General features: G+C 59.2%; 2 protein-coding genes across 2 annotated transcripts; both read left to right on the top strand.

Annotated features, from left to right (window-relative positions):
• Window positions 1–1601: 1601 nt before the first annotated feature.
• On the top strand, window positions 1602–13402 carry PCIF1 (phosphorylated CTD interacting factor 1). The gene is made up of 16 exons (XM_062623766.1): window positions 1602–1710; window positions 4313–4451; window positions 4623–4747; window positions 5811–5948; window positions 6444–6574; window positions 6809–6963; window positions 7189–7336; window positions 7536–7619; window positions 8311–8410; window positions 8624–8786; window positions 9883–10055; window positions 10511–10597; window positions 11088–11272; window positions 11693–11786; window positions 11973–12148; window positions 12929–13402. Exons 2-16 carry the CDS (start codon window positions 4328–4330, stop codon window positions 13179–13181), a joined length of 2136 nt encoding a protein of 711 aa, XP_062479750.1. The 5' UTR covers window positions 1602–1710; window positions 4313–4327; the 3' UTR covers window positions 13182–13402.
• A 2841-nt stretch (window positions 13403–16243) lies between these two features.
• Window positions 16244–17973, top strand: LOC134166332 (E3 ubiquitin-protein ligase RNF182-like). Its single transcript, XM_062623885.1, has 2 exons — window positions 16244–16710; window positions 17075–17973. The coding sequence occupies exons 1-2, from the start codon at window positions 16554–16556 to the stop codon at window positions 17830–17832; spliced, it is 915 nt and encodes a 304-aa protein (XP_062479869.1). The 5' UTR covers window positions 16244–16553; the 3' UTR covers window positions 17833–17973.

Raw genomic sequence — 17973 nt, 5'->3', positions numbered from 1 at the left:
CAGGATGTGCCCAGCTTGCTGCCGGCGGCCGGGCAGGTCCCGGCGCTCATGGCACCGTGATGGGCACTGCTGAAGCTGCCAGCAGCACTCAGGCTGCTGTCCTACTCCCTCCCGCCCGGCAAGCACCCAGCACAGAGCGTGCGAGAGCTGCCCCTGCCCTCACAGCCCCTTCCTCTACCCTCGGAACCCGCTGTTCCCCCGCAGGCAGGGGTCGGTCTGATAACCCCGGGCCACAGAGGGGTTATCTGCGCTGTGGGGCAGCAGAGCTGTCCCGCCGGCTCGCACCCATCACAGGGAGGCTCTGGGGAGGCTTAGTGCTTACACAGCACTTATCCCCCCACAACTGCTTCGCAAGCATTAACTCCTGCATTGACCCCGGTGCTCCGGGAGCAGAGGGCAGGACCTGCTGGAGAGGGAGCGCTGCGGTCGCTGCCGGGGAGCCCGCGGAAAGCAGGGCAGCGCGGAGGGAGCGGGCAGGACAGGGCCCGCAGCGGAGGTGCCAACGCCACGGCGGGCCCGGAGTGAGGGCAGCCCCGCCGAGCCGCCAGCAGTGACGAGTCCCACGGGGAGGCTGGGCTGCCGAGGGCCACCGCCGGGGCTCAGATGCAGCCGCGCAGCGCGGGGCCGGGCACACCCCGGTACCGCCAGCACCGGAGCCGGTCTGTACCCGACTGCGGCCAGGATAACGCTGCCCCGGCGGGGACGCGCGGGGCGCCCGCTGCGGTCACCGGGACAAGCCACGCCCGGGCCCGCCGGGCTGCGGAAGCCCCGCCACGGGACCCGCTGAGCTGCCGCCGCCGCCGGCCCCTCCCCGGCGCCTCTTCAAAGGCGCTTTGTCGGCGGCCGCGCCTGGCCTGTGCAGGGACCCGCCCGCGGCGGCTGGGTTGGGCTGGGCTGGGCAGCGCTGGGCTGGGCCGGGCCGGGCAGGGCCGCAGTGACCGCGGCAGGCCCGAAATAGCGGCGGCCGGGCAGGGCAGAGCTGGGCCGGGCTGGGCAGAGCTGGGCCGGGCTGGGCTGGGCTGGGCAGGGCCGCAGTGACCGCGGCAGGCCCGAAGTAGCGGCGGCGGGGCCGGCCCCACGCACCCAAGATGGCTCCGCGGGCGCAGCACCCCTTCCGCGCATGCGCTCCCCCCCGCCCGAGCGCGGGCTCAGCTGCGCGCAGGCGCCCTGCTGGCGGGCCGGCGGGCGGCGGGCAGCGCGCATGTGCCGGGCGGTGGCCGCGAGGCGGCACCTGCGCAGTGCCGAGGGGGGGCGGCCCCGCGCCTGCGCACCGCCGGCCCGCGGTCCCGGCGCAAGATGGCGGCGGCGGGACGGGCGAGGCGGAGGTGGGGCACGTGTCGCGGCGGCCGGTGCCCGCAGTCCCCGGCAGCACGCACAGGTGAGCGGCGCGACCGCGGCTGCTCGCGAGCAAGGGTGGGGGGGCGGGCGGCGGCGGGCGGGCGGCGGAAGGAGGCGGCGCAGGCCCGCGGCCGCCATCTTAAGAGCGCAGTCGCCGCCGTCGCGCCTTCCCTGGCCGTGGCGGGCCCGCGATGCCGCCGCCGCGCGTGCGCGCGCCCGGAGGCTCCTCCCCGCGGCGCCGTAACGGCCTCCTGTGTCCGCAGCGGCCCCCGCGGGCCCGGCGCGGGACGCCCCGCTATGAGGATGCGGCCCCGGCGCGCCAGCGGCCAGCACGGAGCGACGGCCACGCGTCCCGGCAGGCAGCCCGCCACCGTAAGTACTTGCGGGGCCGCCCGCCTCCGCCCCGCTTCCACCCGGACTCCTCCCGTCCAGCCTGCAGCGTTGTCGCCGCCGCCGCTTCCGCTCCGCACCCGCCCGGCCCCGGCCCCCTTGGCTGCCCGCCGGTCCCGGCCCGCCGCGCCGAGGAGCTCCGTCCGGTCACCGCCGCCGGGAGCGCAGCCCCGGGCGCTGCCGGGCAGCACACGCTTGCTTCCCTGCCCGCGGCTGACGCGGTCCCTGGGCCCCGGCGCGCTCGCCACACGTGTCCGTGCCGCCACGGGAGCGGAGCCCCGCTCGGCCCGTGTCCCGCCCGGGCACATGGACGGGACAGGTAGCGACGGAGGGAGGCGGTGGCCTGGCCTCCAGGCTCCCGGAGCGGCTTTGGGATGAGGGAGAAGCTTTGCTGTGTCCCCGGGGCTGTCGCTGCTCTCCTTTGTCTGCGTTTGCCCTTGTCTTGTGTAAAATCCCGCCTCAGTGAAATGGAAACAAACAACGACCCTGTTCGCTGTACTTGGTCACTTTGTGTCTTCTTCCCCCTTGCTGCGGTTTCTGGTCTCGTTGCTGTTCCTAGGTTGTAAGCTCTCTGGGCAGGGACAGTGTTGTCTGTGAAGTACTGTATGCACCATGGTGTATAAAACCAACCATAATCACCATAAAATGCTGGATTATTCTGGATCCCTTTATTATTATTCTGGATCCCTTTCACTGTCTTAAGTCCCAGCACTAGTTGCAGAAAAGTCAGGATTCCCATCAGTTTGCTTTTCCCGTTACCCATACCTTAAGGGTACTTGGATTCAGTACTCATCAAACCTGACCAAGCGTCTTGTCTACTTCCACCATTGTGGTTTATCCAGAAATAGGAGAAGGCAGAGACAGGGGTGGACCCCTCTTTGCCAGTGGGTTTGAGTACCAGCAGGTCGCTGCAGCTGCTCTGTGCTGGCCAGTGCAGGAGGATCTTGATAGCCAGCACTGTCTGCCACCTCTTGACATTCACTGGGAGCTCTGGTCCCATCAGTATGTACCGGTTCATTACAAGGTGTTCTCTCTGTACAGTGCAGGGCACGTGAGCACCTGCGTGTGCTTCAGTTTGAGCAAGGGCTGAGCACGGCTCAGGAGGGCTCCCTGCCTGCAGTAGTTCCCGGTCACCCCTGGAGCCCTCAGCCGGCAGCTGAGGGGCTGGGGCTCAGCAGCAGGTGTGAGCTGCAGCCACTGCCCAGTGCTGGCTGAGCCCCCTGCATGTGCTGCCCTGCACTGGAGCTGTGTGGCAAACTCTCTTGCCTGTGGGCTTGGTCACTGTCACCTGCCTGATTGTGAGCAGAGACCTAAGCTCCCGGTTCCTGCAGTGTCCCAGGCCTTTCCCTGCTCACCCTGGCTGGAAGGATGGAAACATCTTCCAGGGTGCTGAGAGGGGTCAAGTTCCTTAGCCCTGGCCTGCATCACACCAGTCCCACAGGTGGTACTGTAGGCACCCCAGCTAGTGCCTGCTAACTCAGGGATCCTTTTGGCTCTCACCATTCTGTTCCTCTGACAGAGCCAGCAGGTTTTATGGGCAGGAAGGGGAGCAAAGGTGAATAACTGCAGGTAACTTGGCCTGCAGACCAAACAAGGGGGTTACTTATGAGATGATCTGAAGTGTGTGCACAGCTGGGGCTGCTGTGGTGTTTGGGTAGAAACACTTCTGGGTACAAGATTGTGCTGCTGCAGCCCTGACTTTGGTGTTGTGCAGCGTGTCCCCAGAGGTCTGAGTCGAGTTGAGTAACTGAGGTGACAGTAATTATTTAAAAGACCTCATTTTCCCGGGTCTTTGCCACTGTATTTCAGGCTGTGGGGAGGAGCAGGCTGCAGTGCTGTTAGAAAAACCTCCCCGGGGGAGCAGTGGTGACTAAGAGGAAAAGCCCGGCTCTTTCTCTCTAGCAGGCAACATTACATTATGATTTAGGGGAGCTTGATTGTCTCACCAGAGCTTCTTCTGTATAACTGTTGTTATGCAAATGAGAAAGTACCAGAGGCTAAACCTGCCTGAGGCCTTGCAGCTAGTCTGGGACATGCTGAGGAAAACAGGCCAGGAGGCCCTGACCCCTGCCTGTGGTTCTCTGAACCACAGGAGCTGTTCTTAGTGAAGCAGTAGGGCTGTTTTATACAGCAGAAGTTGTTTAACAAGGGCCGTTTGGTTAAATTATGAACACTTTTGTGTGTGTAGATGTTGTTTTAAACTGTCTCTTGAGCATAACAGGTCAGATTTGGCTGTGGTGTGAGCGTGGCAGAGGTGGTACGTGTTCACAGAGGGGTGGATTTAGTTTTATGTTCTCAGTGCTGCTCTATGGGCCATGCACTGCGCTCTCAGTAGGGCATTAGCTGGAAAAAGAGTATTTTGAATGCTGGCCTTAAGAGCTCCCTACCCGGCCCCACATAGAGCTCAGCATTCCTCACAGCTAGTTTGTGCGGGACAGCAGGTATTACTGAGGACTCAGGTGCTGTGTGTACTCGTTCAAACCCTGTTTTATTGCCAGAACGAGCTTGCAGTGCTATAGCTGAATGGACCAAGTGCATCTGGGATCTCCTGCTGTAACATGGGTTTTATGTCTGTGTTTTCTAGTGTGGTTGCTGAGAAATGGCCAATGAGAATCACAGAAGCCCTGCAGAGGAAGCGTCTCTCATGAGTCACTCACCTGGCACTTCCAACCAGAACCAGCCCAGCTCCCCCAAACCTCTGCGACTGGTGCAGGACCTGCCAGGTACAGCTCTGCTTGAGGAGGGCTCAGCACAGAGTTCTCGGGGCCCTGGAGCAGGGGGGGAGTGAAGGAAGGCTGCTGCGGGAGGAGCTGGGTGGTGCGTGTGTCAGGGCTGTGACAGTAGTGGGGCTGCTGTGGAGGACGCTGCTCTCCTGACTGGTGCTGTGTTCCCAGATGAGCTGGTGCAGGCTGGCTGGGAGAAGTGCTGGAGCAAGCGGGAGAATCGCCCTTACTACTTCAATCGCTTCACTAACCAGTCTCTGTGGGAAATGCCTGTCCTGGGGCAGCACGATGTCATTGTAAGTGCACACTCTTCTCGAGGGGCTGTGCTGATAGTGGGATGTTCTGCAGGGCAGGTGCTCTGGTCTTGTGGATTTCAGATTGCACACGTGGGAGGGTCTTCACTGCCTCCAGAACTCATTGTGAAGTCCATTGTGTGGCTTGGTTCCAATGAAATGCTCTTCCTCCTGGTGCACACTTGGCTGGTGCTGTTCTGGGGTGGTGTGCTGCTCAAAGGACACCCTGGGGGAGCTGTGATGCATTTTTCTCAACTAAGTCATAAAAAAAAGCATATAGCAGAGGTCTAGAAGGGAATTCTTTAGCTTCCTTCATGTGTGAGCATTGGTGTTCTTCTGTCCATCCATGTCAGGCTAGGACTAAGGGCTTTTTGTCTTTGTCTGGGACTCGGGTGTGTCCTGGGTTCGGCAGTAGCAGTCATTTTTCTCCTTAGTATCTGTGTCCTGGGAACACAGCACTGCACCAGCTACCACAAAGGAAAAACATGACTGCTACTGCTGAACCCAGGACAGTCTGGTGCAGTGCTGTGGTTTTGACGTTCAGCCTGGGAACAGCGCTGATAACACCGATGTTTTTAGTTACTGCTCAGTAATGTTTACTCTGACCAAGGACTTTGTGAGCCTCATGCTCTGCAAGGGAGGGGAGGGGAAGCCGGGAGGAAGCAGGGACAGGACAACTAACCAAAGGGGTATTCCATACCACAGCCTTCATGCCCAGTGTATAAACTGGGGGCAGTTACCCGGAAGGGCCTGATCACTGCTCGGGTCGGGCAGGGTATCGGTCGGCAGGTGGCGAGCGGTCGTATTCTCTCCCCTTGTTATTTCCCTTATCATTATTATTATTGGTGGTAGCAGCAGTGGTTTGTGTTACACCATAGTTGCTGGACTGTTCTTATCTCAACCTGTGGGAGTTACATTCTTTCCATTCTCCTCCCCATCCCTTTGGGGGGGGGGGAGAAGGCGGGGGGTGAGCGAGCGGCTGCGTGGTTCTGAGTTACCAGGTGGGCTAAACCACAGCAGTTCTTTGTGGCTCTAACTTGTGCTATTGTTGTTTGGGTGCTTATAGTCAGACCCTCTGGGATTGAACGCGGCTCCGATGCCACTGGAAGGTGGGATGATAGATACCTCTGTGGAGAGCAAGCAGAGGAAGAGGAGATTCTCTGAGGAGGTTCCACCAAGCGGCAACAGTATGAAAAAGCCCAAGGTGGGTCTGGTGCTGTGAAACAAATAGGTTTAAAGATGTTGTTCTAGCTGAAACTTGGGGGTCTGGAACTTGCATCTGGGTTTTTGAGCTGTGCAGGATCAGGCCACCCTGGTGTACTCAGCTGATACTCAGAAAGTAGAAGAGCAGAAGCAGTCTCAGGTCCTGCCAAGTTGTCATTTCTCTCTTATGGCCTGAGTCAAACCATGGGAGCCGGCAGATCACAGGCTGGGACTGAGAAGCAGTTGGGATATCACAGACTGGGACTGAGAAGCAGTTGGGATATCACAGACTGGGACTGAGAAGCAGTTGGGATATCATAGACTGGGACTGAAGCAGGGTGACTTGCACATCCATGTTAATGTGCACCAGCACAGGCAGAATGTGCTGTAGCAGTTTGGAGGTATCCCGAGTGCTGCTTAGCAGGGCCATTGGCTGCACTGGCTGCTTCACTTTACCTGTTTCTGTGGAGCAGTAATTCATCTTTTACACCCCCAGGCTGACCTCCCAGGGAACCCAGCTGCTCAGCCAGTCCCCAGCTCTCCCAGTATTCCAGGAACCTCTGTTCTGAAGGCATGGTGTGTTTCACCTGAAGATAAACAGCAGGCAGCTCTCTTACGACCAACTGAGTGAGTTGTCTCCATTTGTCTTCTGTCCTTTTCTCGGTGGTAGATCAGACACCTGGTTTTCCAGACATCTTTGAAGCAGAACCTGAGGGATGTAACACCCCCTATATGATTGCAAGGAGCCTGGATAGTTCAATTTCCTGGCTGGTCAGACAGCCCAAGGAAGCATCTTTAGAATATTTGATAATTAATTAGGCCATGATCTGACTACCCTGATGACATTTTCTTCTCCCATAGAGTGTACTGGGACCTGGATATTCAGACAAACGCAGTGATTAAGCAGAGGGCACCATCTGAAGTGCTTTCTCCCCACCCTGAGGTGGAGCTGCTTCGATCCCAGCTCATTCTCAAGCTGCGGCAACATTACCGTGAGCTCTGCCAGCAGCGAGAAGGTGAGTTCCTGTTGGCTCCCCTGGTCACCTCAGTCCGCAGTACTGAGGTGGTCTGCCTTTTGGTTTGTCTGTCTTGTCCTGTGATATCTCCTTTTGTGGTGGTTTTACTCTGTGACATTGTTGGTTATGTACTTATCGGGCAGAATTCCAGTGTGATGATCCGTATCAGAGCTTTTGGGCACACCTTTGTCATGTTGATTAGACCCTTTTCTTTTGTTTCTTCAGGGATTGACCCTCCAAGGGAGTCCTTTAATCGCTGGATGTTGGAGAGGAAGGTGGTTGACAAAGGGACAGATCCTCTTTTACCGAGTGACTGCGAGCCAGTAGTGTCTCCTTCCATGTTCAGAGAGATCATGAATGACATTCCCATCAGGTACTGTTCAAAGCAGGGCACCTTGCTGGGATGGCTTTGGGTAGGTCTGGTCCAGTGATTTATTTATCTGCCTTGGTTTTGTGCTCTTGTGTTTTACTTTTGGAATGAAGTGGGGTGCTGGGGGTGTCAATCTGGGGAACTGGACCTGGCCTCTGTGGCAGCTGTGGAACTGATGCATCTGATTTTAAACTCGCCTCAGGTTGTCCAGAATAAAGTTCCGGGAGGAGGCCAAAAGACTGCTCTTCAAGTACGCTGAGGCTGCGAAGCGGCTCATTGAGTCCAGGTGGGAGTTCCTCTTACATTGCTGCCATGCTCAGGGGAGAAAAGAAAGTTACAGGGAGTTTAGAAGGAGCTGCTGCATCCCATTATTCAGCATTGGTCATAATCTTACTGAGGAGAAGTAAGGTTAGGAACATACAGAAGAAAACCAGTAGTGCTGGAGGCATCTCGTTATAGAATGTTGGGAAGCTGAGTGAATGCAGAGACAAGTGAGAATCTGTGAAATGCTGGACATGGGATGTCCTCTGCCATTTATCCCTGATGAAAACTGGGTGCTCAAGCACTCACTGTTGTTGAAGAGCAACAAGCTTACAGTATTTTATTATACCACGTGGGATTTCTCTGACAAATTCTGCCACAGGGCAGAGTTGAAGAAGATGACAGCCACTGGGGAAATGGAAAGCTTGTTAATGGGGTGGTTTTCTCAGAGCCACAAGCTATGAGCAGCAGCTGCATTTGGAAATGAGAGGCAGGGTCAAAACGGGTCATTTCCAAGATAGATAAATGCTTTCTCTGCCTCTCCTGTACGGAGGGCATTAGGCAGCTGCACTGTCCTTTGGCAGTCCCTAGTTGTGCAGATGTCTGGAAGCACTTTCCAGAGGAGGCCTGGAGGGAGCGGTAGCAGAGCTGTGGTGGTGGATGGATTCTCTTGCCCTGCAACTGTGTTTTAACTTCTGCTTCTCTGTTTCGAGCAGGAGTGCTTCGCCAGACAGCAGGAAGGTGGTGAAGTGGAACGTGGAGGACACCTTCAGCTGGCTGCGACGGGACCATTCTGCCTCTAAGGAGGACTACATGGTCAGTATCCCTCTGTGTGGGCAGCTGAGCACAGGGAGCCTGGGAAAGGATGGGAAAGCCACAGGAAAAGCCTTTATGTGACATGCTGGGGATGGATGAAGGCCCTTCTGGAGAAGGCTGCGACTGCTTTCCTTTGCTCTGATTTGGGAGTGCCGGAGGCTCTGCATCCCTCCGGTGGGATGTGTGAGGGCCTCTGGTTCTCTGGTTCTTCAGGACCGCCTGGAGCACTTACGCAAACAGTGTGGGCCCCACGTGTCTGCTGCAGCAAAGGACTCTGTTGAAGGCATCTGCAGTAAGATTTACTACATATCCCTTGAGTACGTCAAGCGGATCCGGGAGAAGAATCTTGCCATACTCAAAGAGAACAATATATCTGGTACGCAGTCAGCTCTGAGGAGCTGTCAGGCTACTGCACCACAGCACAAACATCCTCTGGCTTGGCCCCACTCCAGCAGCATTATGTGCTGGGGGGGCTGCTCTGAGACCACGGGGCTGAGTTTCATAGTCAGGAATAGCCAGTCCAGCGTAGGTCTTAGCTGGCACTCACACTGTGAGTGCAGAGGCAAAATGCCTTCCCTCAGGTGCTGTGGCCAGCTCTAATATCAGGTATCATAAATTATGATTTACCAGGATGAAGCAGCTTGTTAGGAGCTGACCCCAGTGCACAGAGGGTCAGTTCATTGCCCTGGATCATACCTTTTTGCTGTACTTCTGCATGAATTCCTGGGGTCAGATGACAATCCCTTTCCTCCACAACATTCTTCCTTTCCTGGCAGATCTTTTCTTTGTTCTTTCTTCCTAGTTTATGTCTGTACTTCTGCCTCTGGGCACCTTTTGCTTCTTACATGGTTCCTGCTGCTTTCATCATCACTGTTCCATAGTTCTTTTCCTTTTTGAGCCCTCCGTCCCCTCAGACTCTCTTCAGATCCCAGTGTGTGCCTTTAGCTGCTCTTGTTTTTGCTGCTTTTCTTCCCACCTGATTGAATCCCTCATTCCTTCTAACTAATCTTTCCCATGAGCTCTCTCTCTCCCAGCTGAAGCTGCTGCCCATGATGGGTAACCACAAGGTAGCAGGAAGATTCCTTTGCCTCCTGTGCTTGACAACCTGGGAATATTTATTGTGGTTTGGATGAGTTTGGGGCAAACTGAAATAATAAGTGCAGCAACAAGGAGGGTGTTTTACTTCTCTGAATGTGCCTCACGATGCTGGGGTGGTTGTGTGCCGCCTACAGGTCTGTCTTAGAGATGGATCCTTTCTGTGCTCTGGCAGTGGGTGATGGAATTAATTTGGGGAATCAGCTCACAACCTAGGTAGCTGCTTACGAGATCTGTGAAGGATCACCATGTGCTTCTGGGGGGACCACTCTGCTCTTTAGCCCTGTTCCTGTCACTGCATGTTTGGAGGTGAAGGGAAGATCTGTCCCAGATGGCCTTGGGTTCTAATGGGCTGCCTTTCTCTTTACGGTCTGTAGCTGAGGTGGAAGCTCCCGAGGTCCAGGACAGGCTGGTGTACTGCTACCCGGTGAGACTGGCCATCCCCTCCCCACCGCTCCCCAGCGTGGAGATGCACATGGAGAACAACGTGGCATGTGTGCGCTACAAGGGGGAGATGGTCAAAGTGAGCCGCAACTACTTCAGCAAACTGGTGCGTGCTGAGCCCTGGGGCCCGTGTCCCCTGTCCTGCGAGGGGAGGGACGGTGCAGGGGGTGGGGGCTGCTGGGCACTGCCCTGATGGCAGCAGAAATGAGGACAGCTGCTCCCACCTTAGTCAGGGTCAGGCTCCTGCTGGGAATAGCCCCAGGCTGACGTGTGTGTGTGTGTGTGTGTGTGTGTGTGTGTGCGCGCTTTGGACACAAACTGTGCTGCAAGAGCGGCCATGCCCGCAGCGAGGCAGCTCTTGCCGAGACACTTGCTGGTGGGTACATTCGTGCTAGTCAAGAGCTTGTGGTTCACTCACGTGGTAAGAGCAGATGTGCTGACAGCCTCCATGCAGAGCCCCACCTGCTCCTGCTGCTGCTGAGCGTTCCTCTCCAAGGCATGTTTGTGTGCTCTTGTCTGTGCTCATTCTGTTTGTGCTTAATGCTGGGCTTTCTCTTGCAGTGGCTTCTGTACCGGTACAGTTGCATTGACGACTCCAGCTTTGAAAAGTTCCTGCCCAGGGTTTGGTGCCTTCTCCGTCGATACCAGGTGCTGTCTCATCTCAGCTGTATATCAGAAAGCCTCACTAATAGAAACTTTACGTCTGTGCTCTGGGAGAGGCCCACAGCTCCAGGAGCCTGATGCAAAATAGGGTTTAAACTGGGTCTGTGGTCTGCTCCCAGCATTTGGAGACAGGACTGTGGTCAGGGGAGCAATTGTGATCATGACAAGAGACCTCAGTGGGAGTAGAGATTTATGAGAAACCTTCAGTAGCTGTGGACTCTGAGGCCCAGATGAAGGTTCATGGGGGATGTGTGAAAATGGACACTTGGTTTGTGGGGCCTGAGTTGGATGAAATATCTAAAGAGCGTTCTTGGGTACATGCAGGGGACCTACACGAATTTGAGAAAGGACGAGGGGGCCCTGCGTACCTAGAGGAGTGGGTGCATGGACGTGTGGCCTTGGGTCCGTGGTCAGTGAAGGGAGCAGCAGGAACAGCGAGTGCAGGCACGGCTCACCCAGGGTTTGCTCTCCTCAGATGATGTTTGGTGTGAATCTCTATGAAGGAACTGGTCTGCAGGGGTCACTTCCCGTGCACGTCTTCGAAGCCCTCCACAAGCTCTTTGGAGTGAGTTTTGAATGCTTTGCCTCGCCCCTGAATTGCTATTTTAAACAGTACTGTTCGGCCTTCTTGGATACAGACGGGTATTTTGGATCCAGGGGGTGAGTCCACGTTTGGTGCTGTGTTTCTGTGTGGATGCGGGGCTGGTTCTGTGGTGTTTGCTCAGGAGAGTGTGTGGCTTCAGGGCTGCAGAAGGGCAGTGAGTGGGCACAGACTGGCTGCGAAGCATTGGTCTGGCTAAAGGCCTCTCATCCTGGGGTGATGCAGTTTGTGGGTCTGCCAGCACTTGTCCCTGTTCTGGAGAGTGGAGACCTGGGCCTTCGATCAGCTTAGATCAGCAATCACCTGCAGTGAGGACTGGTGGAGTGTCCCCAGGGACCAGCATGCCTGGTCAGACTCTGCACTGCCAGGGATTTGGGCTTTCCAAGAATATGACTGCTTTTCCTGAGGAAACATGCTTTTTAAGGTATGAAAATTAGAACTGCAGCCTCTCTGACAGCAATCTTTGCCTTCTCCTCCAGCCCGTGCCTGGATTTTTTTCCTGTAAGTGGCTCTTTCGAGGTAAATCCTCCGTTCTGTGAGGAGCTGATGAATGCCATGGTCTCTCACTTTGAGGTATGTCTGCTCACGTGTGGAGCTGCATCTGTCCTGTCCTCCCCACTGCTCCCGCAGCCTCACAGCAGGGCTGTGATGTGGAAGGTGAAGGAGGGTGACTGCTGCAGCGCTGCTCTAGAAGCAGAACTGTGTCCTGTCCGTCATTGCGCTGCCAGCACTGAGATTGCTCCCTTTCTCTTTGAACAGAAACTGCTGGAGAGCTCCACTGAGCCTCTGTCCTTCATCGTCTTCATCCCCGAGTGGCGGGACCCTCCCACGACAGCCCTGATCCGCATGGAGCAGAGCAAGTTCAAGCGGCACCAGCTCAGCCTGCCGGCCTTCGACCACGAATACCGCAGCGGGTCCCAGCACGTCTGCAAAAAGTAGGCCTTTCCCTGGGATCCTTCTGGGAACGTGAGCCTGAGCCGTGCGGCAGAAACGGCCTAACTTGAAATCAGTGGGAATAGGGAGCAGGCAAGGACAAGGGCAGGGCTCACCCCCAGCTGTGAATTTCCTGTTGGTTTCATGACTGCTGAGGTATTTTGCCACAACAGGCTTGTGAGTGGTGTCTTCCTTGGCCCAAGTGCAGCCTGACCAGGTCCTACCTGGGGTGCTGTGGGGATCGGCTCTGCTCCACCACCAGCCAGATCTGGGGAGCAGCTGAGCAGCAGTTTCTGGGCTGCCAGATGCTGTGGTGTTCAGAGTCACTTGGGGGAAGCAGAGCAAGGGGCAGGTGGGATCTCAGTGCTCAGTGGAGCAAGTTGGCTGTTGGTCTGCTGCTGAAGAAACAAGTTCAGGCAACAGCTTGTTTAAGGAACAAGTGCTCAAACACTGAAGTTCTCTGTACCTGGTTAAGACTGACACCTTAGCATGACAAGTCTCCTTCTGCAGGGACGGTGATGTCCCCTGCACATGCTGGTAGAGAGCGGCGTGGCTGTGCAGCACCACTGCTTCTCTTCTGAAAGTTCATGAGCCTCTACCTTTACTCAGAAGTGCCTGATACTGCATTGTGCCCACTCTTGTGCTCAGGGTAATGAGAGAATCAGAAAAAGAGGGTATACTTGTCCTGGATGTGGCACAGGAAGAGGAGGGCAGGTGCTGGGCAGTGGGTCTGGGTGCATCCTGAGTTGGAGATGCTGAGTGCCTGTTGTCTTCTCTTCCAGAGAGGAGATGTACTACAAGTCTGTGCACAACACGGCCATCCTCTTCCTGCAGAACAGCGCAGGCTTTGCCAAGTGGGAGCCCACCCCGGAGCGGCTGCAGGAGCTCGTTGCAGCCTACAAGCATTCAGGCCGGACCCTCAGCTCCTCCTCCTCCTCGTCTTCTTCCTCCTCCTCCTCCTCCTCCTCCGTAGTGGACAAAGAGCGGGAGCTGGGCCGAGAGCAAAGCAGCAGCCGGGAGACTAATCCCAACTAAGGCGCAAGGTGGGAGGCAGAGGGGAGGCGCGTCGGCCCCGATGGCAGGGGGGCAGTGACAGACTCTGCCTGCGCGGCACCGGCCGCAGGGGACTCCTGCGCAGCAGCTCCGCGGCACCCGCTTCCCCCTGCGAACTGCACAGTGCCCGCGCACCGCGGGAGGGGAGGCTCCGGCAGCGCCGGGCACGGGAGCCAGCGCGGCACCGAGGAGGAGCCGCGGCGCCCGGGCGGAAGGACGGCGGGATGGATAGATGGACGGAGGGAGGGGTGGATGGAGGGATGGATGGATGGATGGATGGATGGATGGAGGGATGGATGGATGGATGGATGGATGGATGGAGGGATGGATGGAGGGATGGATGGATGGAGGGATGGATGGATAGATGGACGGAGGGAGGGGTGGATGGAGGGATGGAGGGATGGATGGATAGATGGACGGAGGGAGGGGTGGATGGAGGGATGGATGGATGGATGGATGGAGGGATGGATGGATGGAGGGATGGACGGAGGAATGGATGGACGGAGGAATGGATGGACGGATGGATGGATGGACGGATGGACGGATGGATGGATGGACGGAGGGATGGATGGAGGAATGGATGGATGGAGGGATGGACGGAGGGACGGGCGGGAAGCGCAAGAGCTCGGCACCGGCACCATGGCTGGAGGGGCCCTGGCAGCGCCCACAGCCCAGCGCCGGCAGGACAGGGACGGGCAGAGCCCGGGGGCTCCTGCGGCCGGGGCGGCACCAGTGCAGCTCCGTGTCCATAGTGTAAATAGTTATGTCCGTGGCGCTGCAGCTCGCGGGGCTGCTCCCACCGCATCCGTGTTTCTTTCCCTTGTGTGAGTCCCGTGTTCGCCGACGCTGTGTACCGTATAGGGGAGGAGCGGAGCAGAGAAGTTCCTTTGGTGTGTAAAGTCTTTGCAGCTGTTTTGTAGTCGTCGTGGTTTTTACGCGGAGCCTCTGGGCTTTATTTAACCTCCTTGGGTTTTGTTTTGTAAGGATTAATTTAACACCGCTAACCATTTTATTACTTTTATCAAGAAGAGCAAAGTCTATTTTTGATTTGTTTCCTAGTTCTTAGGAACATTAAAAACCAGCATTACAGCTCTGCGCCGGCTCCGCGCCTTTCCTTCTGTCAGCCCGGGGCTGTGCTCACCCCATGCCCTCCTTCTGGCTGAAAGGTAGAAAAACCTTGGGGTTTCTGAGATCCACCTGCCCCGTTCTGTGCTGCCCATCCCTCCCGTGAGCAGGTTTTTCCTGATGACTGGTGTGAGCCTCTAAAGCCCCCCAACTGCTGCCACGGTGAAGGCTTGGCTCTCCCTGCCCTGACTCCAGGGAGCAGCTGTGGTCGCGCTCCGCCTCTTCAGCGCAGAACCAGCTTGCCCGGTCTCAGCTCTTGGTGCTTTGGGAGCCCTTTGTCCCGGTTGGGGAGGCCCAGGCTGAGCCTCATGGCACAAAGCCACTGGTGGTGCCGTGCCAAGAGCCTGCCTGGGCGCCTTGCAAGGGGGGTCCTGATGGCCCTGGTGAGAGGGGAGGTTCCTGGGGTGAATGCACCCGACTTCCCCCTGGGGTCTTGCTTCAGCTCCTACGTTCGGTCTCACCATGTCCTGACTGTTGGGCTAAGGAGCTCTCACTGCCACCGGTCCCTCCTGGCCTGAGGCTGTGAGGGTGGCTCGGGGGTTGACAGCCATGGTCATTCTCTGATCCAGCTTTCCTGGGGCCCCAGATTTTCCTGCAATCCTCTGGAGCGTTTCCCTGCCTCTGGATAGGGCAGGAAGAGCCCGGCTCCAAGTGCCACCTATTCCCAGCATCCCCACAGCTCTCCAGGGATCCTTTCCATGACAAGGAGATCGTTGAGACCGCCTGGCCCTGGGGAGGGCTGCGAGTCCTGGCACTGAAAGCTGCAGCTTTGGAAACCTTTTCTGCCTGTTATTCACTATTTTGAGCCGAGGCAGCTGGTTCCTCAAGCACAGGTGAGCAGAGACGTGGGCCCTGGGGAGAATGAGCAAGTGCTCCTTGGGGGTCTGTCTGCAGGTGCTGGCCCATTGCCTTGTTAAGTGCTTCATTGCTGAGGTCTCAATGGAGGTGTGAGTGCTCAGTGGCCAGGGAGCGCCGTGCTTTCCCCTCCAGGACATCTCGTTTATCCAGGCAAAGAGAGCAGAAGGTGGAACCGTGGGGGTTTTGTGGCTGCTGCCATCCCTGATGCTTCCCTTGAGCAAGTGGGAGGGATGGATCCTGAGCAGGAGCACCCCAGGACCCAGTCGGGTCTGTACAAGGGGCTGCAGGGATGGGGGCAGCCAGGGGCACAGCTGGGAACACTGGGGGGCATGGGCAGGACTGGGGGGATGAGCCCAGCGCTCCCAGGAGCTGGACGTGTCCCGGGCCCTGGTTATCCCGAGCTCGCTCAGACCCTCATGGTGTGAACTGACATGCTCCTCCGGGCAGCTCCAGTGCCAGGGGCTGCTCTGGGGTGGGCCAGAGCTGAGCTCGTCAGGGTGTGGACGTTGATTACAGGGCAGCTCATGGAGCTCGGGACAAACCCTTCATTTCCTTGCTGAGCGGCACAGACGCCCTGTCCCGCGCCCGGGGGCTGAGGGCAGCGGGTGAGTGACCGACCCATCACTGGTGAGGGCTGGAGCCCGCCCGCGCATCCAGGCTCAGGCGTGTCTGGCTCCATGTGTGGGGTCCCTGGGTCGCTGCCCTCCTCCTGCGGGGCAGCGCTGGGAGCGGGGTTTGTCCTGCCTGGGCTGGGGGGGCTCTGATTGCTGCTGCCCATCAGGGCCGGGGTAGGGATGTCCTTGGCTGTCTCCAGCCTGGATCTGGGAAGTGCTGCAGCCCCAATGTGCCCCCAGCCCCGGCTCCTGGGCTGTGGGGGTGGAGTGAGGGGCCCGGGCACACACTGGCAGGGGCGAGCATTTCTCTGCACCCCAGGCCCTGCTTTCTGAGGTGCTGCCGCTGGGCTCTGGGACTGGCATGTGGGGCCCTCCCCAGGGGCGCTTCGTGCCCTGGGCTGAGCAGGAGCCACCGTTCCCAGGCCAGGGAAGAGCCGGGGCTGTGCCAGTGCTGGGGGTGCCTCGGGACCCCGCTCTGCGGCCGTGCTGTCCCCAGGGCCAAGGGCTGCAGGGTCCCCGCTGCCGGCATCCGCAGGCAGGGAAGGAGCATCCTGAGGGCCGCCCAGGAGCAAAGGGGCCGCAAGGCTGCACTGATCCCCCGGCACCGACTGCCTGCAGCCTGTAAGGGGCCCCGGGGGAGCCCCCTGCCCCGGCTGTGCCCCGCGGTGTGCGTGAGCCTGACCCGAGCTCCGCATAGCACCGGCCCCGGCCGAGCATCCTCCTCCCGCTCTCCGTTGCCAGGCCAACGCCGCGTTGGATGCCGGCAGCCCCTGCGCCAGGGCCTCCGCAGCGTGGCGGGCAGCAGCCCCACACCTCCCCATGGGGTGCCCGCTGCCACCGGGCCCCCGCCTGCCTCCGCGACGGACACCGACCCACGGCTGCGTCCCCTCCCGGAGCCCCGGCGCACACCGCAGGTACGGAGGGTGCTGGGGGGGGTGAAAGGCAGGGCGGTCCCTGCAGTCAGCAGAGCCCGTGTCCAAGCCCCAGGAGCCTGCACACATGGGGAGGGACGAGCATCCGTGCCCAAGGCCCTCACCCCGCAGCCGGTGCCGATGCCTCCCTCCCAGCCAGACCCCGAGGCAGGGATGCGGCTGAGCCCCAGCTCTGGCAGCAGCACCCAGTGCCTGGATCCAGGCTGTGCCCGCCCTGGGAGGGGGCTGCTGCTGGTGCCGGTGCCGGTGCCGGTGCCGTACTCCCCTGGGGCTGGGCAGGACCCTGCCAATGGGGCCAGCCGGGAACCGGCCCTCGGAGCTCAGAGCGGGTCCCCTCTGCCCCCAGCCCGGGCAGCCCCCGGCCCGCCCCCCGGGAGCATGGCGCAGCGGGACGGCGAGCCCGGCCCTCGGACGACGGCGCTGGCGGCTGCCGAGCTGGAGTGCAAGATCTGCTACAGCCACTACGACGCCCGCTCCCGCAGGCCCAAGGTGCTCGGCTGCGGCCACCGCCTCTGCGCCCGGTGCCTGCGCAAGATGGTGCCGCCGGGGGACGCGTCCCCCCGCCAGCTCCGCTGCCCCTTCTGCCGCCAGCACAGCCCCGTGCCCCGTGGGGACGTGCAGCGGCTGCGGGACGACGGCGCGGCGCTGGCGCTGCTGACGGGCTGTGAGCGGGACGAGCAGCGGGGCCCCCCCCGCTCCCCCGAGGTCCTGCTCTGCCCCAGCGTGCTGGAGCCCGCGCCCAGCCCCGAGTGCCTGGTGGTCACCATCCTGGAGGTGCCGGAGGACGTGTCGCCGCCCGAGGGGCTGGGCAGGCTGGAGGTGGTGCGGTTGTACCGCCCGGCCAGCCTGGGCGCGCTGCCCTGCCGCGGCCCCGGCCACAAGTGCCGCTCCTGGGGGTGGCGAGCCGTGCCCCGCTTCATCCTGGGCGTGCTCTGCCTGCTCTACTTCAGCTCCCTGCCCTTCGGCATCTACCTCCTGCTCATTGAGCACCACAGCCTGGGCATCGTCCTCGTCAGCCTCGTGCCCTGCACCCTCCTCCTCTGCATCATCTACAGCCTCTGCCAGTGTCTGTGCCGCGAGGTCTTTGGGTTCCCCCACTCCTGACCCTGCCTGCTGAGCTCTGTGCCGCGCTGGGGAGGTTTGGGGCACCTTGGAGCGTTGTCCCGTGTATGGGTGCTCCTGCCCCACGGCTGACCCAGCCTGGAGGTCTGTCTGGACCACGGGGAGATGCTCAGTGCCTGCTGC

Source organism: Pezoporus occidentalis, unplaced genomic scaffold (assembly GCF_034315485.1).
Source record: "Pezoporus occidentalis ecotype Australia unplaced genomic scaffold, CSIRO_AGI_Poc_V1 ctg259, whole genome shotgun sequence".
In the NCBI taxonomy this organism is placed as follows: Eukaryota; Metazoa; Chordata; class Aves; order Psittaciformes; family Psittacidae; genus Pezoporus; species Pezoporus occidentalis.
The sequence above is the reverse complement of the archived record's forward strand: the minus strand, read 5'-3'. Positions and strand labels throughout refer to the sequence as shown.